The sequence below is a fragment of the Cololabis saira genome, chromosome 19 (genome assembly GCF_033807715.1).
Source record: "Cololabis saira isolate AMF1-May2022 chromosome 19, fColSai1.1, whole genome shotgun sequence".
Taxonomy (NCBI): Eukaryota; Metazoa; Chordata; class Actinopteri; order Beloniformes; family Belonidae; genus Cololabis; species Cololabis saira.
The window spans coordinates 17,780,258-17,808,234 of record NC_084605.1 but is presented as its reverse complement, the minus strand read 5'-3'; the positions used below and the strand labels follow the sequence as shown (position 1 = coordinate 17,808,234).

General features: G+C 41.5%; 1 protein-coding gene across 3 annotated transcripts; it reads right to left on the bottom strand.

Moving 5' to 3' along the window:
- Positions 1-272: 272 nt before the first annotated feature.
- Positions 273-27,977, bottom strand: hid1b (HID1 domain containing b). 3 transcript variants are annotated; one of them, XM_061707822.1, is made up of 19 exons: positions 27,853-27,977; positions 26,609-26,755; positions 17,477-17,647; positions 13,238-13,360; positions 10,431-10,537; positions 9,847-9,963; positions 6,227-6,458; positions 6,085-6,141; positions 5,866-6,006; positions 4,917-5,007; positions 4,644-4,795; positions 4,481-4,559; positions 4,219-4,383; positions 3,918-4,136; positions 2,240-2,388; positions 2,082-2,162; positions 1,909-2,000; positions 553-711; positions 273-456 (listed from the first exon to the last, which is right to left on the bottom strand). In XM_061707822.1, exons 1-19 carry the CDS (start codon positions 27,916-27,918, stop codon positions 393-395), a joined length of 2,412 nt encoding a protein of 803 aa, XP_061563806.1. In that variant the 5' UTR covers positions 27,919-27,977; the 3' UTR covers positions 273-392. The 3 variants fall into 3 exon arrangements, with proteins under 3 accessions (XP_061563806.1, XP_061563807.1, XP_061563808.1); XM_061707823.1 differs by having other exon boundaries at positions 273-453; XM_061707824.1 differs by having other exon boundaries at positions 9,847-9,894.

Here is a 27,977-nt window from a genome sequence, read left to right as displayed (position 1 = left end):
TCTGATCCATTTGTGAGGCCATTTTCTAAAATTTTTAAACACTAAAACAACACGGAAATCACCCCCTAGAAAAGTGAGTATCAAGCCACTCAAATTAATACTTAATCAATCCACTTTGATTTGGTTTCCATACATTTATTTCATATTGTACACATTGTTTACACTGCAAGTGTGATAGCGGTGTGGATCGCGAAGGGAACACAAAGAAGAAACTTTGTGTTGTGCGTTTGTCATTGTTGGCAGAATGAATACATCAGTCTTCAATAAATGTCACAGATATATGAATTTTAATTTCATTCATTTAGAAAGAGATGTTTATGCATTTCTATTCAGCCCAGAAATGTTGAAGAGAAACCTGCACAGTTTGGCCACATTTGTCTTCAGTAGCTTCTCTAAATCCTCTGGATCTCAAACAACTTTATGTCTGTGTCGTACCAGATTGGAGGGTCAACACTTCTGTGGAAAATTAGAACAAGCAAATTCAAGACTCAGAACCAAGATGGCTAAGATAAGGACCATTTACACATCAATATGTAACCGTAAGTAAGTTACCGTAAGTAGATGACCCCCCACATGTAGGTACGGAACCACATGGCCGTACCATTATTGGCCTGGTACTTCCTGATGAGGATGGGGTGAGGGACAGGCAGGAGGCCAACAAGTGTGCCGTGCTGCAGGAACTTGAGGATTTCTGACTCGTCTGTCAAACCCCTGAGGACGATAAAAGCTTTCATCTCATCTGGTTCAAACAAACATCTTGTGGCCACTGATCAACAAGCTTGATGTCTCACAGATGTTCCTCTTTTGGAGAAATAAAAGCTGCTTATAAATAATAATAGTTCACCTCTTAAGCTTATTTGCTCTACTTAATTACATGTAAATGGTGAAAATAAATGTATGATTAATTTTGTAACAAAAGTGGCACTTTTGTTATGTAATTAAAGGAAAAAGGAACTCTCTGATTTCATTAAATAATAAATTAAAAATGACCATGTAAACACCTAATTCCGAATGAAAATGGCCATTCCGAATTAAACTTAATTCCGAAGTAAGTGGCTGGTTTATTCCGATTTTAAATCCAAATAGAATAATTCTGCGATCATGTATACACTCATTCCGCTTTAAATTAATTCCGGTCTTTCTGCGCTGCTCGTTCCCTTGCCCGTCTGTCGCCATGACGCTTATATTCCGCGCTGGGCTTGTTTTCGAAACAAAGTTTCAAGATGGCAGCACGCAGTAAACGGTGGTCAAAAGCAGAGATGATTTATTTAATAAATAGCTTGGAGGACTTGGAAATAATTAAAAGAACAGATGGCAGGAAACATAAAAATTGTGAGCTTTTCAAAGTTGTAGCGGCTAAGTGGCTAAGTTTGTTTTTCTTCTGGTAGACGTAATTTCCGTCCGCCCCCCGATCCAATCAGAACCCTTCCCAACCCCAGACCTTAAGCGGGATTGGATAAAGCCGACCAAACGTGTTTTCCATGTAAACCTGAATTTCGAATTACTATTTCCATGTAAACTTGAAGGAAAATTGTTTAATTCGGAATTATTTAATTCGGAATAATTCATTCCGAATTAAAAAACATAATGTAACCGTGGCCAATGGGTCAAATATTCTACTCTCATTTCTAAAAATGTAAAGAAAAAAAAACAACAAAAAAGATCATTTTAATCTCATTTGGATTTGTGTGAGGTGTCACCTCAAAGTTGTGAGCTGGTATTCACCTACACGTCCACAGAAATTATTATAAGCACACAATAATGTGTTTTTTCATAATGTATCTCCTATAATCTTATTTTTTTTTTTTTTTATTATTTCCAAAACCTAAAAACATGACCCTAGTTCAATTGTTACCATTTTTGTTTCATTTTATTGTGTACATTTGTGAAAACTGTATAATCTCCTACTTGTCGATGCAAATCTTCTCCACCTGCGGCACCAGCACCTGGAGCAGCCGCATAATGGTCTGCAGCGGGAGTTTGGCTTTCCATGACACCATCTGCCCACAGGGAGGAGATGGAGAAGTCACATGACAGGAAACTTCACATAGAACTACGTTCAGATGTACTGAGGACCTCACCCAGTCGGGATTAGCGCTCCAGGCTGTCGATGACACACTTGACACTCGACTCCTCGATACATCTGATGGTGTATTGTAGGTCTGATGACAGGATAAAACTCTTAGACAGTCGAATGAAACAAGTAAACTGATACCATATACGATGAGACTCTATATACCTCATGGTCTCTCTCTGAGTTGGACTCGGTATCACTGGCTCTGGTGATTGTGCCGCCGTCGGCAGGTGCGTGGGGGAAGTGGGAACTCAGCACAGCAACCATCGTCCCATCCTCACTCACCCGAGACTTCTCTGTTATATTATCGATTCCTACGACACACACAATCCGTTCCTCACTGCAGAACAGAATCCTCCTGAAAATGTGTCTGGGAGCGAAAACCTGAAGCACCTGATGATGTTATGAGCTTAGCATGATATATATTAACGTGCATGTTTTAGATGATAGAGGCCCCCAGAACCCCGGCATGTAAGGCCAGTGTGCCTGCTTTCTGTCCGTTTTCTTGTTGTTTTTTTTCCCCTCTTTGACTGTATTGTTTATTTTTATAGTTACTTTGATCTAAATCTACATCTCATCTCATATCTCCTGTTACTGTCTTGTGTTTGTTTGAGTAATTTTCTTCCTTAATGTAATTATTTAGCCTCTTTTTATGTCCAGTCTGTGTATTTGAGGATGATTTTTTCAGGGTTTATACAGCAATCCTTATGTTAAATTTAATACCAATTTAATACCTTTTTCACTACCTTCAGATTTTTTTTGTGTTAATCACGAACCTTTTAACATTAATACAGATTTTGAACTATAGAACACTATACAGAACAGATTTATAGACTCATTGATGTTGACCAGATGTTTCACATTTATTTCACTTTGTGAATGACAATAAAATAGACAGCTTAAAATGTAAAAGGTAAAAAATAATACCAATTTAAAAAAAAATAATACCTCTGACAGTGAATTTAACACTTTTAATGGCCTTAAATTTGGCAATTTTCATTTATCACTTTTTAATACTTTTTAAAACCCCGCGGAAACCCTGTTTTTTGGCCTCACTACATTGCTATTCACACAAGCGTTCATAGCGACGGCGCTTTTTGAGCCTTCGATGTCGGCTCTTCCTATCATTGTGAAGCAGAATTCACCAAGCGTTGGATTGTTCACCCACTAATAGGGAACGTGAGCTGGGTTTAGACCGTCGTGAGACAGGTTAGTTTTACCCTACTGATTATGTGTTGTTGCAATAGTTGTGTTGTAACCAAGCTTTTTAACAGACAAATTAGTTATTTGATATATGTTCACTGTTGTCCTGTGCTTCCGGTATTTATTTACATCTAACTTACAAAAAACCCTTAAACTTTCTGTTCTCACTTCCATCTCCACCTTCAAACTACATCTTTTATTGAGTACAACCGACTCCTGCACTTGCCTTTAGTCCTCCTTCAGGCATACTGACTGTTTTACTTGATTATTTGTTTTATCTTTTGTATTGTGTTTTAATGTCTTTTTGTGTATTTATATAACTTTGTTTTTTCATCTTAGCTCCCTCCCCTTACCCCCCTAGGCTGCACTTGTAAATAAGAAATTTGTTCTTAATTTGCTTGCCTGGTTTGCCCCACCTGATTAAGAGGGGAGGTTTGCAATTAATCACAATGATAAAGTAGATTTTTTTAAACCTGACAAATCCTCCTTGACACTTTTCTCTCCATGAAATGAACAGACTACAGTTTTCAGAGCTAAATTTTGATCCTCGACAGGTTTTCATCTTTGATTGATTTTCTGTAGTTCAATTCCTAAATGGCCATGATGAAACTTTGATGGATGGAGTAATCTGACCTCCTACCTGGAGTGGCCTCTAAACTGGCCTTGAGTGTGCCAGGCTCAGCAGGAGCAGCAGCTCTGGAGCCTTCCATGGATTCATTGTCTGTAGAATTGATCCGGGAAATCCCCAACTTCTTCTTTTGCACGGCTTTTTGAATAGACAACACATCAGTTGGCAGGTTGGCCAGGTGGTGGAATACATTACGCTTACGGATGATGGCGTACACTAGGTTGGAGTTACCTGGAAGGGGGATGTTACATTTTCATGTGATGTCCTAATCAGCCCAACGCTGATAACATAACTTATATATATTTTCTCTTACCATCAAACTGATACTGGATGATGTTGTTAAAGACCTCGAGCAGGAAGAAGACCAGATGGTGGTTCTGGGAGGCCGACAGGAGGAACCAAGGTGTGGAGAAGGCCTCCAGGAGGTGGATCAGCTTGTTAGCTGCCACCATGGACAGACTCTTCAGGTAAGGTGAAACTGTAGAGACACAAAAATGTTACAGCAGAAATAAATTCAGGCACAGCAGCTCTCCTAATGCTCCACCAGGATGCAGCATGTCAGCTGAGATACTTGCTGTTAACTATGATTGTGAGCAGGCAGTCGAACAGCGGATGGAGTCGCTGGTGTCCGCTGGTGATGACTTTGTGAAAGATCTAAATACAAAAGGAATAACAGTTTCTTTTTAGAGTTGGCAGATTTTTGCTTTTCCTAAACCTTTTCATCGCGTGGTTTCTCACCACTATGAGCAGGTCAGCGTGGGTTCCTGTGAAAACAGGAATTTCCATGGGTACACAGAGAGTGTATGGCTTGTTCAAGCGAACGCCAAAGTTTCTCTCTCCACTCAACAACAGCAGGATGAACACACCGATGTGCACAAGGCCCATTCGAGCTGCAGATGCACAAAAAAGTTCTTCTACAGATTTTCTTTTTTAGTCACAATCCATTCAAGTGTATTAAGTTCATATCCAATTCAGTATAGGCTATCCTGCACAGAGGGTAAAGTGACTCACACTGATCTGCTCTGGCATCGTTCAGATAGAAGAGGATGGGAACCAGCATCTCTAATACATCACTGCTTTTCAGGACAAAGAACAGGAATTTCTAAAACAGACAAAACAACAAAAGTCGGCATTTTGAAACCCGTTTGAGTCTAGAGTGGAAGCATGGTGTATTCACTTTTGCAGTTTGACATAGTTAATGTCTTCAGATTTCTACCAAAACCAAGAACAGAGAAATGACCATGCACATTTCCTCTCAGCAGATTTTTCTCAACACAGCAAAACTGCATGGGGTGTTACAGATGTATTAATTTCTATATTTTATTTATTATCAATTTTGATAATATATAATTTATATAATACATAATTAATTATTTTCCCTTTGGGGATTAAAAAAAGTTTTTTTGAATTGATTTGAACCCCAGTACCAGGATATTTCAGATGGTTACCATTGGTTACCATTACTGTTAATCGTGTAATTACCAGATACATGTCAAATTAGCTTACACTGTTTGGTTACATTTGAATCAATATGCTCTGATGAGCCAGAAGTTCTTGTGAATAGTTTAGCAAATTAAAAATGATAAAGACAACATGAATCACTGTAGTGTATAAGGATTAACAGTAACTGTATTACAGTAACTCAGAATACTAGTACAGTGATGTTTTCCTGCATCTTTGCCATGTTAAGTATTAGAAAAATTTGGCACACTGCACTGCCATTTGCAAATTAGTGAAATTATATATACATATATAAATATATCTCCCCAGAGTCCGGAGGCTCTGATTAAATTCATTGTTGTTGAAATAATTAGTTGAGTGTCAACTAGAAATATAAATGATCCTAAGTACATGAAGAGACAGATGATGAAAACCGAGTGACTTTAACAACAATCATCAGACATAAAATGACACAGCTTGCATCTGTCATCTGTGTTTGCAGAAAAAAGATGCCCAGCACCTTGTTGAAGTCACAGAACTTCCAGAAGAGGATCAATAGCTCCTGGTAGAACTGGATCTTTTTGGTGGATCGAGGTAGGTAAGTCTGAACCAGAGGGTTGTTGAGCAAACGAGCCAGACCTTTGAGAATGAAGCTCAGGTCCTGACAAAATAATAAAAGGCAGACTTAAATCAATACTGTATCGTCACTAATACAACAATCAGCTGTTCTTTACAGTACCTCTTCCCTGTGTATCCTGGACAGATAATTAACAAAGAGGTTGTCAGGTCCAGTTGGCTGAAAAAAAAAAAAGAAGTGTTTTGTATTCTAAATGTTACAAAATACATAAATCATTCATTCTTTCATTTCCTTCCTAATATACCTCTGGCTCCTCTTTAGATGAAGGGGATGCGGAGGAATCCAGGGCTTGGAGGGCAGCACTTGCAGCGGATCCACCTTCATACTCCAGAGTAACGACGAGGATCTGCAAGGCCTGCTCCACCAGCCGCTCCCGGTGGTCGGCGAACAGCAGGTGGTTATATGGAATGCCGTACCCCACAGGATCATAGGCACAGACTACATTCAACAAGGATGTGAAAAGAGGCAGGGCATGTCTGTGGAAGTGATACAAGGTTGGAGGTCAGTCAGCGCTGTGTGGCTGCAACAAAGTTCAGGTAAGGTAAGTGAAGGGTTTTTCAGTGGTGCAGGTTTATAACAAGAGGATTGAACACTGACTAAAACTGTAATTTAAACTATACAAACACTTTCGTTTCCTGATTTCAACTTTAAATGCTACACTTCCTGCCAAAAACCGTGTAGTGACTGAAAGGACAAAATCGCGGATACAAGCGGCCGAGATGAGTTTCCTCTGCAGGGTGGCTGGACGCTCCCTTAGAGATAGGGTGAGGAGTTCGGTCACCCGGAAGGAGCTCGGAGTCGAGCCGCTGCTCCTTCACATTGAGAGGAGTCAGCTGAGTTTGCATCTGTATCAGATCCTCCTGGAAGCCTCTCTAGGGAGGTGTTCCAGGCATGTCCCTCCTCCCTAGGGAGGTGTTCCAGGCATGTCCCTCCTCCCTAGGGAGGTGTTCCAGGCCTGTCCCTCCGGGGGAAGACCCAGGACATGCTGGAGAGACTATGTCTCTCGGCTGGCCTGGGAACGTCTTGGACTCCCCTCGGAAGAGCTGGAGGAAGTGTCTGGGGTGAAGGAAGTCTGGGCATCTCTGCTGAGACTGCTGCCCCTGCGACCCGGTTCCGGATAAGCGGTGGAAAATGGATGGATGGATGCTACACTTCCTGCCAAAAACGTTCTTTTAGTCTAAAAAGGCCTAGCACTGGCATGGCAGCACCTGTGTTCAACTGGACTCACAGCTGTCTGACCAGCACTTATCCATGCTGTACCCTCCTATGTGTTTGTGTTGTTCTCTCAGATGTAAATCGCTTTGGATAAAAGCGTCTACTAGTATTAGTAGTAAAAAGGCTCAAACATCATTTGTGGGTTGTGGCCTGACTCACACTCTTACGCAGGCAAAGCCTGTATGATATGGAAGTATCATACACGTTTACATAGTTTAATCACTTGCAGTAGTTCCTTTATCTCAGTTTCTCGCCATCAGTTTAGCCAATTATATTGTAATAATTTATCTAAAAATTTGCATTTTTGTCAGTAGAAAATTATGATGCACATTCTGAGTTTGAAGAGCGCTATATAAATATATACGCTATATTGGGTAGCATGGAGGCGCTCATTTTAATATGCCACATAAGCCACATATGGGTTCTATTTTAGTATTTTGATGTTATGAATCAATGCAACAAAATTAATTAAACCAGACAGCCAGGGAAAAAAAATAAACTTTTAATCTTATTGAAATATGTGATCCGGGATCAAACAAACACTTAATCAGAGGTGGACAGAGTACTCGACCCCAGTACTTGAGTAAGAGTACAAATACTACTGGTCAAAATTTACTCCGTTACAAGTAAAAGTAGCTCAGTCAAAATATTACTCGAGTAAGAGTAGAAAAGTACTTGCTTTTAAAAGGTACTTAAGTATCCAAAAGTAAATGCTTTTAAATTTACTTTAAGTAAAAGTAAGAGTAAGAGTAAATTTCTTATTTTCCACATGAGTAAATTACTATATTTTTTCTAAATTAATTTAAGGATCTTTTAACTCTTGTTTCTGAGAATTAACTCTTTGAAACCAGCTGCACTGATGTGCTGCTTTTAGAACCACAATGTTATATAAAACCTGCAGAAACACCAAAAACCAATCAAATGAATGGGATCATAAGAGGACAGCAGATGATGCAGAGTTAATTAACAATCATGAACTGAAACCGAATGAACCTGCACCATCCAACTAAGTCTGGATCCCCCTGAAAGACCACTGCTTTACAAAAAACTACATCTCTGCTTTCAATAACTCAATGTTGAAGTCACTTAACTTTACAGGAAGGACATGTACCAGTACAATATAGCAATATAGAGCATAACAAACTGTCTCCCAATATCCGTCTAAAAATAGGATTTTGGGGAAGAAGAAAAAAGAGCAGACCTGAAAGTAACGAGTACTTTTCAGCCTTCCTAGAAATTTACTCGAGTAAAAGTAAAAATATTTGTCTTGGAAATGTATTCAAGTAAGAGTAATAAGTACCAAAGAAATCTAATACTCAAGTAAAGTACAAATCCTCTGGATATGTACTTAAGTACAGTACTCAAGTAAATTTACTCCGTTACTGTCCACCACTGCACTTAATGGAATAAAATAGTTTGAATATTGCTGTTTGGATTTTAAGTTTATTAGGTTGGACAATTCGAGTAGAAAATGAAATGAATTAAATCATTTTTTTATCGGTACTGCAGAATGGCAACTCTACTGTTGTAACCTGCAAAAGCAACAATTAACTTCTCCTCCATACTGTTTTGGCATTCATGCTAACGTGGAGCTGACCCTAAGGCTTCCCACTACAATGATGCAGGGAGCGATGTCAACTGTGACTGGATAACTGCCACACACTGGATGGCCTCATATGCTTAATGCTGATCATGGCTCCGGGCGAGGCTGCCTCCAGCAGTTACACCGGCAGTCTGATGACAAGCAATCAGATCTTCTTGGAGACATTGTATAATGGTTAAGAAAATTCATCCAAATTCAACCCTTAACTGAAAATTTCTAAAATAAAATCATGAATTATTTTGACATATACGGCTATATCTCTACAAAGTTTGATGACACTGATTGAAATATAACTTGTCATAAAAAATATATGTTTAGTGTCCAAAATTTTAAAATATCACTGTACAGTACATGTACCGTTTGACCAATTTGAATGAAACTCACAGGATTAAATGAGCTCAGCATCATGTTTGTGCTGATCCTCAAATCTCCCCTCCCAGGGACAAACAGATGACTTTTAATGAATTTTCTTCATACAGGTGTGGTAAAACCGTTCACTTTCTCTTAAATAATTATAAACATCGCAATTTCAATAGCGAAAAAATTTCTTCTGGGATCGTCATCCTGCAATCTGAATTAAAAATGATGAGACTAATACTATATTGATGAAACCGTTTATCTTACAATTTTGGAGGCATCTGTTCAATTAAAATTCAAGTAAACATTAACAAATACCTAATTAATCCCCAAAGGGAGATGATGTAATTAAACTGTTTAATTGGCAGTTGTATATTGAAAACATCAGATAATTATACCTTATGAAAGTTTGTTATTGAATCATTTAACATTTTTTTGCCTCAAGATTGATGATTGTTGTTTGTTTGTCTTCTAATAAAAACCAAACAAACACCTTTCTGTAAAAATCTTTCATTTGTTGATATTTGTCAAATAGTTTTTGATGTAAAATCATCTATGAACAAAAGATCAACTAAAGCTGTTGCATTAAAAAGTGCAGGCATAACCTGAACTGGTGGGAAGTTGTTCAAATTAGAAACGCTGAGGTGAAGGACAAACCTGAGGTACATGACCTTCAAGTCTTTCCTCACCTATTCTCCGTGGAGCAGAAGAAAGAGACCCAGGGGTTGAGGACTTTTCTGTCAGGGGAAGGAGGAAGGTACATGGCTTCAGAGAAGCAGGTGAGAAGCAACTTCAGCAGCTCAGTCCTTGAAAACATAACACAAGTTGTATAATTGCACAAGATAAGGTAACATTGCAAAAACATTGGTTCAGTCAGTATAATTCAAATAAATCATCTGACCAACTGGACCTCTATCCTTCTAAAGAGTTCATGTAAAAGAGTTAAAAAGAGATGAAACAATTAAACAGGAGGGAAAATAACTTTTAGACTGTGTGATTCAAGCTTGCTATCAGAAATTCAGCAATCAGTTCAAGTAGAAGTGAGCGATTCAGGTTACATGAAGTTAAACATATCCATAACTATTAAGATTAAGGAGCTGATAATGGTCCTTACACGTAGAACAATATTTTCTGAGTGACGTCCAGTGAGATATATTGACTACATCGAGAAAAAAATAAAAAACTTCCTATCAGTTTAGACTGAAATGACATGTTTGAAATAACAGATAACACACAAACAGATAAATGGAGCTAATAAACAATGAAACCTCACCTGTTGAGGTCGTAGATGTAGTTCAGAGGGGGGGACTGAGCGAAGCCCACCCCAGCTTCCCAGATATACTCACAGCTGTCTATGGATTGAAGTTCCTCAGCTGTGTCCTGCAGCAGAGATGAGCCGCATGAAACTCACTCATGCCTCATCAAGAAGGCAGAGTTTTATGTCATTATTAGAGAACAACACAACTTTTTAAATGTGTTTTGAAATACGGCTTTGGACAACCAGTTCATCTGAACTGAACTGCATGAGTAATAGTCAAACCCAGCGTTGAGCATTTTCATGAGTGGGACTGTCAGGTTTCTTCTAAATAAACTCTTTTACAAAGAATTAATGTACCGACTTATGTTGTCCTGTTAGCTTTGTTAGCTTTGGGTCTGCAGATGTGCATGTTTGCCTATTCAGACTAGTTTTTGGGTCAACAACACTAAAGCGCCACTTGCATAGCCATGTAAAATCAGACCAATATACTGTTGTATATGATGGGCGATGATTCTCCTGTAGTGTGCCGTCAGTGTTCTCATGCATCAGTGTACATATTTCTGGGTCGCATGCAGCCAGCTGACAGAGGATAGCCTCTGTCACCTTGTAGGCTGGTTTAGATGATGAAATTTATGTCAAACAGGCAAACAACTTCAGTAGCACGAACACTAAAATTGCAGTGATACAGAGAAGATTAGCATCGCCCCTCCATCCACAATCATATGCTGTAACAATGCACCTTTCAATATTTAACCATGTCTACCTCATACTGCTGCACCTTTCACTTTTTTAAAAACTGTATTAATGTGTTAATAAGAGCTGTCTTTTGCCTATTTACTGTACAGTGAGCGAAAATAACAGAGTCAAATTCCCTGTCTTGTTTACCTGACTGGGCCAAATAAACCTGACTCTGATTCTGACATGGAAATCATGGATTGTCTAACATTCTCCAGAAACCTCTGGCTCTGGAGCTGCAGGACAAACATGCAGCCTGTTCACTGGTGTAGCTCTCCTTTTCTCTTCTTTTTTCCATTTTCTCTCCTTTTTTCTCTTTTGAACTGTTTTTCTTTTCATGTCCCACACTCCTGACTCAAGGCAAAAGGTCTTCCTCCCAGAGGAACTGGGTGTCTCCCTGATAAAAGGGAGGTTTTCCTCCACACACATCAGATGCTGCTCATATTTAATTATCCAAGTTCTTTATGTTGGGTGCCTTGAAATGGCTTTGTGTCATTAAATGATATTTGCATCATAAAGAGTAGATTGTTGACAGGCTCACTCATAAATTATTCTAAAATCTCCCCTTTTTGTCAAAAATACTGGAACGTGTAGTTGCCTCTCAACTCAAGACCCATCTGATCTCCAACAATCTGTTTGAACCATTTCAGTCTGGATTCTTGTGTGTTGTTGACTTACATCCAAACAAAATACTTGACGAAGCACTAATACATTGAAATATTAGTATACTGTAGGAGAATTTATCCTTTAATATCCTCAATCCAATATTCATAAAACCAAAACCTTATTGGGATGAGTGGGCGTTACTGGCGGTTGAAAAATAAATACACTTTATATCGACAAAAACATCTTTTGACATTCAGGTGGATAAATCCTCACAAAGAAGTGAGAACTTAGTATGAAGCACTGCTGGTTTCCATTAACGTGCTCCTCAGTGCTCTTATTCTTCACGGGTCACAGACGCTGGTGGGAATAAACAACTGCTGAGTGGTATTTTCCACGGTAGCAGTGACGAGTACGGAGCGATTTGATTGTAGAACAGGTCCCAGGGACAAACGGTAACGGTGCATAAAGAGCAGGACCACCAGATTCCTGAACAGCTTCTATCTGTCAGCAAATAGACTGCTGAACAAGACCTAGTTCTGGTGACAGACTGAACTGAACGTGTCTCTTGCAAATAGAGATTTTTTATAAACACAGGCCCAAGACTATTTATTATTTTTCTATCATTTTATTCCACGTACTGTTTTATGTAGATTATTTATGCACTATGCACTTTGTTTTTTTGTCCCTCTATCTTTTTAACTGCAATGATGAGCCTGCACAACCAAGATTTTTACCCATGTTACTCAGTAATATGATGTGACAATAAAGATTGATTGATTGATTGATTGATTGATTGATTGATGACTTTTAAGGAATTTTCCAAACACTAAAAGCCCTCCTTCCCACTGAGCTGAGAACAGTCACTCATTAACTTGAGCTATTGCCTGAGAAGGCTGAAGGGAGGAGATACTGGCTCCGACTGGTGCTGCCACACAGCTAAATAACAGCGACTGACCTCTCAAATATGCAAGAACAGACAGTGCTTCAGCTTCAAGGATAAAACAAAGTCAACACTCTGCCGAATCAAGCCTGGTTTACCTTTTTATTGTGGAAAGATCACAAAGGAAATGCTGCACTTTGTGGAGCCGAGGAACCATTGAAAAGCTTGACCTGACTTAGCCAGGTGACCTTGGACATGGAAGACGGACACAAATGCAGCTCCACCCAAATTAATGTGATCCTTCTCACGTCTCTTTCAACTGCCGCTGGTCAATAATTCAGTTTGTCCAAAAGATACGATTTAAAGCAAAAGCCATGTCAACACACAAAATGAAGACACTGAAGACTCATGGGTCATTAACTCAGTATGATAACTGCACTAGCTTTAGTACCACCTGTAAATTCTCAGGAGCCACCGTCTCATATCTACAGACGCAGCGCTGTCAATCTTCACTTACAATATTCAAAAAAAGAAAGGAAAATCATAACCTCCTAAGTGTAATGGGCTGCACAACACTTCAAGACAGAGGTGGAAGACTGACCGGGCTGCTCTTCTTGTGGCTCTGGACGGTGAAGTCTGGACAGAAGAGCAGGTCAGCGATGGCTAAGAGCAGTGATTCAGCCAGTGGACGAACGTCGTTCTCGTCAACATCTTCATCCAAACACTGGAACACAAACACATGAGTTCAGGATCGGATTTTAATGGTGGTGTTTTTGGAAAAGGTCTGGTAAATACTTTAATTTTGTGCTGTGTTGTTGAGTCTTTAAGACTCATCTAGAGTTTGACCTTTAGAACCGTTATTTATAATTGTATTCTTTACTGTTCTTAATGCTTTGTTCTATTTTCTTTAGTTGGGTGACCATCATGACATTAGGAACCATTAAAATAGTCTTCAAATGTTTTCCTTTTTTTTTGTAGTAAAATAAAGGTTTATATTGATGTGAATTTATTTGGTTATGATTGTATTTGAATTTCAGTGACACGTGGTACTGCTAAAAATAAAACTAAGTGACAAGAACGGTGATTAAAAGAACACTGGAATCTAGTGATGCACCGATTGTTCGGTAACCGAAATTGTTCGGCCGAAAATGGCAAAAAAACACTTTCGGTGTTCGGTGGAATAAGTGGGAAAAAAACCGAAAAATTAATAACGGCGTTGAAATATAAATAGACTGGCTGCTCCGTAACTGTTGCGCACCACATAAATAGTTGGCCAACCAAAAACTAACCACATAAGAATTTAACTAACATTCACCAGCAGGTGGAACCAAAACAACATAAATCAATCTATTACAGGTGCGTTTAGATGACGAAATCAAACAGCGAAGAGAATGTTCTGCTCAAATATCTAGAGGGGGCACATCTGCAAAGTCTTTCAGCACTACTGAAATGATAAAAAAACCCTGAGCGCTTTAACGCATTTTTATTGTTTTAAGGCCTATGTTACAATGTTAAGTCAGTTAAGCCTAACGTAAGCTCAAAGATGGCCACAAAATTTATTTTGCTAATTTATTTATTTTAAGTTATTGTTCTTTGCTGGTATAATGTCTGCTGGAATATTTAAGAAATGCTGGGAAATTAAAAAATGTTCATTTTTTTATGTTCAACAAATGTTTTCTACCTTGTAATTTTGTAAAAGATTTTTTTCTTTTAAAAGCATGCCTAAATCAAATTTATTTGATTTATGCAATGGTGAAAAAATTGGCAAAATAAATGAAAAACTGCGAAGAACCATGTTTGGTATTGTTCGGTATTCGGCCAAGTGTTTATTATTATTTTCGCTTTCGGCCACAAATTTTCATTTCGGTGCATCAAATCTTTTGAATCTGACATCATGACCTGAGAACTCTCGGAAATTGTAAATCTGATAACTCAAACACACAAACATTTTATTTAATTTTTTCGTGTTTTGTGTGGTAAAGGAGTTAAAACTGAAATACTGCAGCATACAATTATTCAAAATTTGACAAGAAAAAAAAACAGAAGTAGAAGTCTACTGGAAGCTTATATCTGAGAAAAAAAATAGTCAGCACACAGAATAGCCCTAAAATTTAAGAAATGTTCCTCTGCACCTCTATAGCAGCTACTTTTCTTTCAGACAGGAAGTGCATGTTTCTGCTGAGCTCATCATCCAGGATGGAGAGAAATAAATGCATCGCTGAGAGAAGAGATGGTTTTGCACAAACTAAGCATGAATGATCAAGTTGTCTTTTAGCACTTCACCATTTAATTTGTCACATTGTGTAAGAACCACAAACTGAATTCATATGACTATAACAGCCCATCAAGCTGCTCCACCTGCAGCTGCTGTGCACTTCAATTCAATTCAATTTTATTTATATAGCGTCTATTACAACAGAAGTTGTCTCTAGGCGCTTTCCAGAGACCCAGACATTGTGGGACATCTCAGTCCCAAAATGTCATTAATGGACATTCAATCCCTCCTTAATTCCACCTTTGGCGAGGCAAGAGGAGATTTACAATATGGTCAGTGTTTCCGCTGTATTCCCCTGCTGACGTAACCAGAGAGCCAGAAGAGGAAGAGTGGGGTGGGGGGCTCTTGGGGGGGTACTCGGCTGAGCAGTGGCCTCAACATCAACAGCAGGAGTCTGTTTCATGGAAAAGCTTGCTCTGAAAGTCAGACATGACTCTTTTCTAAATCATGCAGTTATTATTGGATGCAAAGATCAAAAGGGCCTCAAATGATCAGTTGCCGATAGATGAAATTCTACAAAGTGTTTTCTGAAAGATAGATTCCCTGACCTGCTGCTTCAAACAGAAGGTTTTACAGACTGCTAGCAACAATCAGCTCACAGGTAAGTTTAAGAAAGTCTTTTCAAAATTACCCATCACAATCAAACATCTCAGTCAGAGAAAAAGCAAATCTTTCAAGACTGAAATACAGCAGATAAAACTACAGTAAAGCACACACTAAGGTCAGCACCAAGCCCGGATTACCCAATGGGCATTATGGGCGGGCGCCCAGGGGCCCACGCGCATCAGGGGGCCCGTGGCCGAGCCTCTTTTTTTTTTTTTTTTTTTTTTTTTAATTTATTTATTTAATTATTTTTTTTAGGGATTGGGGCAGCTAGAATTTGAGAAACCCGTAGACTGTATATAACCAATAAAAATCACGTAGATTTGTTTTTTTTTTTACTAAAATGGAATGTTTTGGTTGGTCAAACAGCTAGCAGTCGGACGTCACTGCCCTTATAAACGCCGCACTGACAGCTCCGAGTTGTGGGAGTGTAGGAGTTTGATTGGAGAAAGATGAGTGAGAGAAGCGGTTGTAGTAAAAGAAAGCGGAAAAGAGAAAAGGAGGAGAGGGAGGAAACTTTTTTAAAAAGTGTGCCTTCCATCCAACTTTTTTTCAAAAAGAAGCAGGGATGAGGAGGAAGAGCCGTCGTCGGCTCCGCCGGTACAGCCACCACCGCGCCAGCTCCGCCGGAGCCGGTCCTGCCGCCGGGTCCTCCGGAGGAGGATGCTGGACAAAGCGCGACACAGCCGGTTGCTAGTTGTAGCCACAGCGCGCCGGGGGATGCTGCTTGTTGGATGTACACGCCTTGTACATCCAACAAGCAGCATCCCCCGGCGCGCTGATGGCCATTGAGTCTCAGCTCGTCAAGAAGTTGGACTTTGATGAGATTGTGACTGAGTTTGCGAGTAAGAAAGCAAGAAACTAGTCTTTCTGAGAGAGTGATCATGAGAAAAGAAGATGGGAGTAAAATGGAGAAAGAGCTGAGAAGGAGAAAGAGAGAGATGAATGTGGGAAAAAACATTTAGAAAAAAAGAAGAAAAAAAGAGAGATGAACCAGAAATGAGAGCCACATTGAAATACAGAGGAGGAGGAGAAGAGAGAGAGAGACATTGAAACACAGAGGAGGAGAGGAGAGAAAGAGAGTCATTGGAACAAAGAATAGGAGGAGAGGAGAGAGAGACATTGAAACACAGAGGAGGAGGAGTGGAGAGAGAGACACACAGGTATTGTGTGTGTGTGTGTGTGTGTGTGTGTGTGTGTGTGTGTGTGTGTGTGTGTGTGTGTGTGTTTTAGTGTGTTAGGACAACCTATATTACATTTATTTTTCATTTTTATTTAATATCATAAGGCTTTTAGTCTAGTTGACCAGTGCTATTTTGCATCCTTTTTGTATTAGCAGAACATGATGACAGCCACACTGAAACACAGATGAGAAGGAGAGGACAGAGACAGACAGGAATGAGACAGCCACAGGTATTTTGTGTGTGTGTGGGTTTGTGTGTGAATAATGTAGGAATCTGACTCTGAATCCACAATCTGGACTTGTGGAGATGAAGCAGCTTTTGTTTGCAAATGGTAATGAGTAACAATATGCTGATAGTCTTGATATTGTAGCTGCTTGCTGAGGAAAGCATAGTTGCAAGTATGTGTAAATCCTGTATGATGGAGGATATCTGCAGGTGCCGATTTTGTCCATTGTAATCATACAGACAGTACCCTATCAGTGTAAATCCTGTATAAGCTACAGGTGTTTCCAACAAATAGCAGTCCATAATTCAAAACCCAGTTTGTTTGCTTGTTTGTGTGTTTTCGGGGGAGAGGGGGGGCCCATCAAGAATTTCTGCCCAGGGGCCCCTGCCCTCTTAATCCGGGCCTGGTCAGCACATAATAACATCAAATGGTATTTCACTAGTTAGTTAAAATCAGCTAACTATCAGCCAACACTGTAACCACTGATGAAACCTAGCAATTCCTGTATTCTGAACAGAAATAAGCCGACTGAGTGTCAGAGTTTTGAGGTACCCCTGCTCTGCTGGCTCCAGGGATGGTGGACCAGAAGAAGCCCCTCCAGTCAGCATCCTCAAAGATATAGGGCAGTACCCGGGTCAGCAGGCGGGTACAGTTCACCACAATCTGGTGCTCCTTATCTGAGGGGCAGCTGGAGTCTGCACACTGGACTAGTCTCTCCACTGCCTGAAACAAGAAGAACATGCCAATGAGATCAATGCCAAAATCAATATTCATTAAAAAAAGAAATCTCCCAGTCAGTCAAGCTGAATACTTTTCTTTTTTAGGAGTTTTGCCTACATGTACGGAAATTGGTAGGTTTATGTAAATTGGCGACCCACACAGAAAAGGACCCATATTAGTAAATGGACAGGAAGTCCACTATTTTGAATTGAATTTGTGATTTTGGGCTGATTTTTTTTTATTTGAAGACCTTGTACCTGAATGAACTCCTCCAGAGTTTTCATCTGATCAACTTTGATCTCAAATTGCAAAGCTTTTGAGTTTTTGTCTGGGGACTTGCCCATGATTTCTCAGCAAATTTTGACGAGTCCAGCTTTGAACAGATCCCTATGGTCACATTTAGTCATACTGAGCGCCTCCTAGTGGCAACAGGAAGTGACTCGCTTGACGTTTTTAATGTGGCTGTTCTGACATGATGGTCAAGGAGATGCCAAACCTCGTCAAATCCATGCTTTTGTTTGTTGATTGTAGAGAAGAGAGTCTTGGGTTTGGAGGAACCAGAGTGTATGACATGGGAGTAGTAGGTGGACCGGCCTGTGTTTAGAGCATTCTTGATGGGGGCACAGTGCTGGGGGCTGGGGACAGATCTGGCCGGAATAAAATAATCTTTCCACCTGCTACTTCCGGCTGGAGAAACCCCACCCTGTCTGGTGAAAAGAAGCGGCCTACTCACTCCTCAGGTTCAGGAGGAGACTTGAGCTCAGTGCAGGCCCCCCCGGGGTTGGTAGAGGGAGCAATGCCCAGGACTGACTTAGGTAGGAGCACTGGGTGAAGAAAAATGGGAAAAAAATCATGATAAAAATATTTAAAAAAAATAAAAAGTCCATGCTTAAGGAGGTTGATGAAGCTAATCATGAGATAAAATTGAGATTTCATCAGAGGACCTTCCCTTGGTGACACAGCGAGTTTCGATGCTTCACCATGAGTGGAAAACTTGTTCTAACTTGCCCATGTCCTGTCCAATCCGGACTAAAATTCATAGTTTGATGAAGCTTCCTTGCGAAACAAGTGGGTATGAACGGGTGGATATGACCACCTGGGATGAACTTGGATAACAAGTTTGTTGATACAATGCAGTCTGAGCTTGTATCCTAAAAAGACCAGAGCTTTTGGAATGACTTCTCAGTGCCACGTTAATAGATAACATATTTACAAATCTGAATAAAACTCTAAGTAGAATATTAATTAATGATATCAGCCATCATCTACCAGTTTTTGTAGTAAACGACAGCTGCTATAGAAAAGAGAAACAGGATATTGGACAATGATTTAAGGGAGTGAACACCAAGGAGACAATTAATGCATTTAAAGAAGAGCTGATTAAACAAAATTGGGAGTCAGTATTTCATGAAGATAACATTAATAAAGCTTATGCAACGTTTTTGTATACCTTTAAATTATTGTATAATAGGAATCGTCCAATAAAGAAATACATATTCAGACACCATGAATCGCAAAATGCCTATTAAAAAAACCGAATACACTATAAAAAACTAAAATACAGAACTGAAGAAGCTGAGAATAAATATAAAAATAAACTAACAACAATTTTACAGATACCCAAACAGGAATACGATAGTCAATTATTAGACAGGAATAAAAACAACATTAAAGGTATTTGGAATATATTGAACAATGTCATATGGAAAAGTTCTAGACAGACGAATTATCCACAATATTTGACCAATAATGATGAAATCATTACTGATATGAATGAGGGGGTTAATAACTACAACAGGTATTTTGGAGTGTTGAACCTGAGCTGGCAGAACACATGTGGTCCTGGATCAACTGATGGATGAACAGACTTTAATAACTAGAAATTGAAACTCAGTGTTTCTCTCAGCTGTGGAGGAGAGAGAAGTCATAGATTTTGTAAATACATGTAAAAACAAGGTTCCAACTGACTGTGGTGGTGTAGTCAAAAAGGTTATTGATTGATTGTTCAACCACTGACATACAGTTGTAGGGTGATGACGTCACTGGATGAGGACTAGAAGGACGTTGGGAGTCCGCGTGTGTTTCGGTTAGCCTTGAGCTGCCCCATGTGTTAAACCGTGGATAAGAGGTCATCGTGATGGGCCACATTCTCGTCCATGGGTCAAGTAAAGTTGAGCACGGCCGCTGCCTGGATGCAGTGCTACGGACTACCCAAGTGTCAGGCCTAAAGCTCAACAGAGCCAAGTGCCACTTTGGAAAGATTGAACTACAGTTCTTCGGGCACATCATCAGCGCTGATGGCATAAAACCAGATAATAGCAAAGTGGAGGCCATTTTCAAAATGCCCAGCCCCACAAATCTGGAGCAACTTCACCAGGTGCTTGGACCGATAAACTATGTGGGTAAATTCCTATCTGACCTGTCCACCATTCTGCACCCAATCACCAATCTACTCAAAAAAGAGACGATGGGGAGCTGCGGGCCATCGCCTTCTGTTCCCGCACTCTTACAGATGCCGAAAAAATATATTTGCAGATTGAGAAAGAGTGCTTGGCTTGCGTGTGAGCTTACAAGCGCTTTTCCTGTTACATCCATGGTATGGGTTGTGTCCGCCTTCAGACAGCCATAAGACTTTGGTGCCATTAATTAATACATATGACCTTGACAAAACCCCATTGAGGTGTCAGAGGCTGCTCATGCGCCTAATGTGGTTTAATGTCACCACTGAGGATGTTCCTGGTAAACAGCTGGTGGTGGCTGACCCACTCTCGAGGCATCCCCTGGATGGAGACCACAAGTCGGACACAGATGGTCATGTAAAAGCATATATGATCACTATAGTGACTAGCAAGCCTATCAAGTCACCCAAGCTTGAGGAGATCCGCAGAGCCACGCAGAACAATGCAGAACTTGAAAAGGTAATCACTTTTATCAGAACAGGGTGGCCTCAGAGAATGGCAGAGTTCTCACCCCTGCAGGGATTTCACGTAGCCAGGGCTCACCTTTCCAAATCAGATTGTCTAGTGCTGTACAGAGATCGCATCGTAATCCCCACAGCACTCAGAACTGATGTTTTAAACCAGCTGCACGAAGGTTACCAGGCCCGACTACTACAGCGGTGGCTACTCCACAGGGGCCATCACTGTTCCAGCCATCGTCAAATCCTGCCCAGGGTTCTCCTCTCCAGTCTACCACTTCCCTAAGACTGACTTCCAGGGGCCGGGAGGTTAAACTGCCTCTCAGATTTAGAGACTGAGAAAAATTGACACTTGACATTGTCATTAGTAGGTCTGTGTGGGTGTTTGTTATTTCTTACAGGAACCATGGACTGAAAGGAGACTAAAGTTAAGGGGTTAAGTGATGTTTACACTTACAATTTGGTTTCTATCTTTGAAAAGGGCAAAATAATCCCTTATCAGGACTGAGAGTAGTCCATCCCCAGCATGTCCAGTGTTCATTTGGTAACACCTGTTCGATTATGTGTTGGTGGAACAAAAGCTATTTTGTGAAGAAAAAAAAAAAAGAGTAAAAGGAGAGAGACTGAGAGAGATTGATTTTGTGAAAAAAAGTTGTATTTTACGCTGTTGAATGGAAATGGTTTACTGTTTATGAGGTTAAATAGTGACAAACGTTGATGTTGCCTTGCAAGTAGACAGTTTGAGAGGTTTTAGGATTTTGCAGTTGGGTGCCAAGTGGTAATTTCACTGATGCCTTATACTGTTTATTTTTCTTCTAAAAAGGGGAGATGTTGTGAGATCTAGCGTATTGTCTCTTTGGGGCAAATGTAGGGTGATGACGTCACTAGATGAGGACTAGAAGGATGTTGGGAGTCCGTGTGTGTTTCTGTTAGCCTTGAGCCGCGCCACGTGTTAAACCGTGGATAATAAAATAAAAGCGTTGTGAAGAATACAAGTTGTGTCTTCTCTCATATCATGACAGGTGGTTTTGGTGTCGGAATGAATGAACTCCATAGCGCCACCTTCTGATCAAATGAAAATTGTTTTTGTCACATTTCCTCCTGCAATTACGCCATGCTTCATCAGATAATTTGTAGTGAATGTTCTCAAAACTGTCCGCACGCAACACAAATATTTATGGCTAACAGCACCTATGTTATTCGCTGTGAAACAGGAAGGGGATGGTTTTGCCCCACGTGTATGGAAAAAAAATTCATTAAAATCACCTGTTTGTCCCTGGGAGGGGAGATTCAAGGATGAAATCCCTTACACAAAGGCAAAAATGTCATACACTGCAACATATGGGATATTAAGAAGGTAATCCCTTTACGTTTTTGAAAATATGAAATCATAACTGATTATCATATCTCTGCAATACTCAACTTTATTTTTATCCCGATTTTTTCCCCATTTTATCACCCAGTGCTCCTACCCAAGTCAGTCCTGGGCATTCCTCTCCCTCTACCGACCCCGGGAGGGCCCTGCACTGAGCTCAAGTCTCCTTCTTAACCTGAGGAGTAAGCAGGCCACTGGCAGAGGGGAGCAATGCCCAGGACTGTCACTTAGGTATGAGCACTGTGTCAGGGTTTGACCCTTCCTGTGTTATTTTGAAGCCCGTGTCTTTGTGTTTAAGTTCTGGTTTGACCTTCCCGTTTCTCATCGGCCCTGATCGTGTTGCACCTGTGTCTCGTTATCCCTTGTGTATATCTAGTCTTGTCTTGTCTTTCCCCTGCTCCCTGCTCCGTATTGTTTCCTCCCTCCATTTTTGGAACTCCTGCCTTCTGCTCTGTCCTACATCTGGGTCCGAACAACAACTGTTTCCTAACAGAACGGACCAGCCACCATGGACCCAGCAGGAGAGACTTTCAACTTAAGGGAGTTCTACTGGCAAATGGCGAAATGGATGGGGACCAGTAGGCAGGGGCAGGAGTCCCCCTTCTGGGTAACATGCCTGGCTCGAGGCGGACCCAGGCGTTTTCAGCCCCAGGGGGAACGACGGCAGCGCCAGCCCCAGCCTGTTCCAATGGGGGTCCTAGATGCACCTCTTACTGTTCCCGAGGTGGTCCTGGACGCACCCCAGCCTCTTCCCCCCTTCTGGGGAACACGCCAGGCTCGAGGTGGGTCCAGGTGTGTTCAACCCCAGGGGAGACGACGGCGGAGCCAGCCCCAGCCTGTTCCGGTGGGGGTCCCGGACGCCCCTCAGCCAGTGCAGAGGACCCGGTGTCCCCCTCAGCCAGTGCTGAGGGCCCGGCCCCTCGGATTCTGTCTGCCCCGAAGCCGGCCCATAGGACTCTATGTCCCCCAAAGCCGGCCCCTAGGGTTCTATGTACCCCCAAGCCAAGGCCCCAGTCCCGAGAACACCCCCGTGTTCAGTCCCGGGAACAACCCTGTGCTCAGTCCCGGGAACGACCGTCTCGCCCGTCTGCTCAGGCCCGAGAACGACCGTCTCGCCGGTCCGTCCGGCCCTGGGGACGGCCCCTGAACTGTCTCGTCGGTCTGGCAGACCGACGGGGGGTGGGGGGTGGGGGAGCGTTTGGGGACATCTGGGATCTGTCCCTTGAGGGGGGCAATAATGCCAGGGTTTGACCCTTCCTGTTTTATTTTGAAGCCTGTGTCCTTGTGTTTAAGTTCTGGTTTGACCTTCCTGTTTCCCATCTGTCCTGATCGTCTGCACCTGTGTCTTGTTATCCCTTGTGTATATCTAGTCTTGTCTTTCCCCTTCTCCCTGGTCCGTATTGTTTCCTCCCTCTGTGTTTTTCCCGAGCCCAGTGTAACCCGGGTGATAAATTCCCAGTTTTATTATATATTTTTATTATATTAATATATTTTTAGTACCTGGTGACGTCACGTCGGTCGACGTCATCACAGGCTGCGTATAGGAAGTCTGCCCCTGTAGCTCAGTCACTCAGCAGGAGCAGTGGGGAAAGCTGCATGAGAGACGAGCTACAGGTGAGTTGTATTATTTCACTACTTTTCTCGGTTCATGGTAATGGATGGCTAAACAATATATCAACTGTAGGAGCCTCTTACCGGGCCGAAACCTCCGTGCTGAAACCCGCGACGACCGAGTGATTAGCAGACGCATGTACTGGTGAGTTAGATTTGTTTGTAGCTTTTAGCCGGGGGCGCCCGTGGAGGTATGGTGGGGGCCTGGCCCTGCTCGGAGGGCCGGCCCCCGTCAACTTGGATGGCCGGTGGGGGAACGTGGGTGTCCTTCCAGGGCCGGCTCCGCTGGTCCTGCCTCGTGGCTTCGGCCTCCGCTCCCCCTCCTTCCCCCCCTTACACAACTCATACGCACATAGGCAGGGGTGGGGGGTCCGGGGCATGGGGGACATTGTCCCGTGTGGCCCGGCACTCCCCACCTCACGGTTTTAATAACACTGTAGACACTGCACATTCAACATTTAATAAATACATTTAACAAGGATACTTAGTTCTGGAGGGGGGGAGGTCATTGTCAGCATGATACCCTGACCTCCCCCTCCCTGTTTTTATGGCATTAATTACATGCACTCAACACCAGGGTCGGGCCCACATCACCCGCTGGCGGTGGGTTGAGAGGAGGGGGGGCAACCCCGCCACCCGCGAGACCAGAGGCCAACAAGGAAGAACCCGGAACCCAGGCCACCAGCAACCCCACAGAGGGCGAGAAGAGGGCAGGAGGCAACCCACCGCCCTCCCCCCCAGGGCGGCGGCCGAGGGGACCCGCGGGCGGGGCCCCGACAACACGGGAAGAGGCAGCCAGGGATCCCGCGGCGGCGGACGCTACCCAGGCGAACCCCGGCCACCCGGTCCGGGCCGGACATGTGGCCAGGAGGCCCTCACCCCCCAGGCTAACGACCCCCACCCGGCGAGGGGCCAGCCTGCCCGGAGAGACAGAGCCGCCCCGGCCGCCGACGCGGACAACAACCGTTTCCTAACACACTGGGTGATAAAAATGGGTAAAAAAAACCCCCCAAAAAACCTTGAGGCGGATGGGCTACAGCAGTAACACCGGGTGCCAATCCTGTCATCTAAGAACAGGAAACTGAGGCTACAATTAACATAGGCTCACCAAAGTTGGACAACAGAAGATGGAAAAACGTTGCCTGGTCTGAGTCTCCATTTCTGCTGCCACATTCGGATGGTAGGGTCAGAATTAGGCTTCAACAACATGAAAGCATGGATCCATCCTGCCTTGTATCAACATTTCAGGCTGGTGTTGTAATGGTGTGGGGGATATTTTCCTGGCACACTTTGGGCCCATTAGTACCAACTGAGCATCGCGTCAACGCCACAGCCTACCTGTGTGTTGTTGCTGACCATGTCCATCCCTTTATGACCACAGTGCACCATCTCCTGGTGGCTACTTCCAGCAGGATAACGCGCCATGTCATAAAGAATCATCTCAGACTGGTTTCTTGAACTTCACCTCTCAAATGTTCTCCAGTCCCCAGACCTCAGTCCAACAGAGCACCTTTGGGATGTGGTGGAACGAGAGATTCGCATCATGGATGTGCAGCCGACAAACCTGCAGCAACTGTGCGATGCTATCATGTCAATATGGACCAAACTCTGAGGAATGTTTCCAGAACCTTGTTGAATCTATGCCACGAAGGATTAAGGCAGTTCTCAAGGCAAAAGGGGTCCAACTGGTACTAGCAAGGCATGCCTAATAAAGTGGCTGGTGAGTGTAGTTTCAGAACAGACACCTCAGTCTGTAGAGACAACCTGATCACAGCTTGTGGTTCTGACTAGTGCTGGCGGTAAACGATTATTTGTAAAATGATTAATCGGGCGATTATGTTATTGATTAGTTGACTAATTTAAGGAGTAATTGGATGATTATTCTAACGATTATTTTTCTGTTGTTTGATTAATAAAAACCATAATGTATCAATAAATATAAAACATCCTTAAAAATATAATTTATTAAACAATAATTTTTCACAGCAAAATGAAAAATATAGAATAAAATTACACAAAATAAAAAAGCCAGCCTGTTTACCTATTTAACAGTCCAACAAAAATCTGAGAACCAACTGGAAAGTAGAAAACATTTCAGATATTCCCTTTCCTACCAATAGTGGAAGTGGAAGTTCTAGCAAGTTCATCTACAAGTGCCATGCCAGAGCTTTGTCTCAAGTTGAGTTAGCATGTTCAGTGTTTGAGTTCATGACAGTAACATTGGAAAACGTTTAAACAAGTATGTCTTAAAGAACAAATACAGTACAGCAGAGCATAGGTTTGCAAAGTTTCATGGGAACACACCTCAAAACCGTTTGTTCTGAACAGACAAGTACACAGTGGAGATGTTTGTCAAAAACTAAAAAGGGGCCCAGAGAGCCTGCAAGTGTTCTCCAATCAAATGTGAGGCCAACTGCCAGAGAGCTTAAACTTGGTTGGAATTGTGTCATGCAATTGAACATAATCCCAAACACACCAGCAAGTACGGGTCAGATTGGTTGAAAAATAAAAAAATCAAGTTGCGGAAATAGTCCAAACACCAAAGCTCTGTTCATAAATTAATATTTGCAAATTGTAAAGAGAAATTTCTCACACATTTACTTAATTGACATGAGGCTGATAAAGTAATACAAAAAAGGATTACTTCAAGTTACTGTGGCTAAAGGTGCTGCAGTTTTTTTCTGTCCACTCCCAATAATGGACGTTGATTGTGTCCCTCTCTCACGTTACTTTATCATGTTGTAATTTCTTGAATGCTATGTGGAGATGGTGTATGCTTTAATTCTAGACTACAACTTTAAATTCAAGTAAAAGTGAATCTAAACTTGTTTGTTCCACCTTCACAGATTGAATTAAACTGTTGCATCCTAACCCTTTCACAATAAAAGTTTAGCAATTTAAAAAAAAAAACTAAACATCAGCAGTTTTTGAAGTGTCTTGCAGGAAAAAATTGACGCACAAGCATATGCATTATATTCACAAATCTAGACCTTCTCTAATAGAACCATGCAGATTCAATCCAAAAATTGACATTCAACTCCTGTGGGTGAGTGCAACTTACTTTGTAGCAGAGTGTTGCCAGGTTTGAAGGAGACTCCTCTCTGACAGCTCTGATCTCTGCAGCAGGCACTAGGGAAAATATATCCTGGACGGTGATAGAGCCGGCCCAGAACTGGTCCCAGAACACATCGTCTGTGGCTTCAACAGGCTGCAGGAGAACAAACCCCCAAAACATCACTGTCCACACACATGTGTATGTTTTTCACAGGATTGGCCAAGTCACTGTAACCCTGCTGTCACTGTTTCACATATTGAAAACAAACATCACAGCTGGAAATGCAATTCAATTCAAACTGGTTGCAATATAAACCTGTTCTTTACACAACTGGGTTTGTTTTCTTTCATGTTGTTTTAAATAAACAAAAAACGTAATATTTTCATATTTAAATACTTTATTTTGTCAGACCAAAAACGATCTTATAATTTAATATTTCTATGTAAAAGCCTTTGTATTTTCTGGAAAATTAGATTATCAACACAGAATACAAATTATTTTTCTTTGATTCATCATATCATATACTGTAACCATATATGCATTTGAGCTTTAAATGTAAAAACTGAAATCTTGCAAATTTAACACTGTAATTAGAATGTGAAGCTAAACTATCAGTCATCAATGATGACCTTGGTTTGAAGGTTCATTAGTCTTTCCAATAATGTATTGACAATTTCCTCCCAAAACTGCATAAAGATTAAAATGGCTATTTAAAAACAGCTTCTGATGTGTAAATAAATAAATAAATATGGATGAAAAATGACCAAATAATAGAACAACATTCTACTGTTGTTAAAAAGTGAAAGGATGATGAAATGTTAGTTCTCACTCACTGAGAGAAGTCTGGCACGCCATGGAAACTAATGCTGTCGTCTCACAACTCATCCAATATTTTTCACACCACGTTACTTGTTCAACTTGTCAAAAGGGTAAAATTAACAACACTGGAAAAACTCAAGTCATCTTATGCCTTAAAAGATTGTCTCTGGTGCTTAAAACTGTAAAAAAAAAAAAAAAAAACACACAATCAACTGGAATTTTTTTTTCTTCCAAACATATGTTTCTGTTTGGTTATCTTGGATTATATGCCAATTCCTTTATTTCATGTTTTTCCTCTAGAGTTTTTGTTATCTGTACTGCAGCTCTTGCTACCATCTGGCACTGCAGTTTTATCTCCACAGGCTTCGCACCACAAAGTTAATTTAGGTATCCTTATTGCACCATTGGTGGCTTTCTGTAGAGAAACAGACCTGCGTTTTGGTTGTCAGCTGGATCACCGCCTTCCTGAAGTGAAGTTTGGTGTCTGCATTTCCCATGTTGTTTCGGACGCACCTGTTACCTGCCGAACGCTCGTCGTGCAGGAGACGGACTCCCT

What these genes read in the sequence shown, in the direction of transcription:
- hid1b (XM_061707822.1), bottom strand. Translation starts at nt 27,918, where the DNA reads ATGGGAAATGCAGACACCAAACTTCACTTCAGGAAGGCGGTGATCCAG. An exon ending in TACATCTACGACCTCAACAG is followed by an intron (nt 9,964 to 10,430) that starts GTGAGGTTTCAT and finishes TATGTTTTCAAG; the next exon opens with GACTGAGCTGCTGAAGTTGC. An exon ending in GGAGCGCTAATCCCGACTGG is followed by an intron (nt 2,001 to 2,081) that starts GTGAGGTCCTCA and finishes CCCTGTGGGCAG; the next exon opens with ATGGTGTCATGGAAAGCCAA.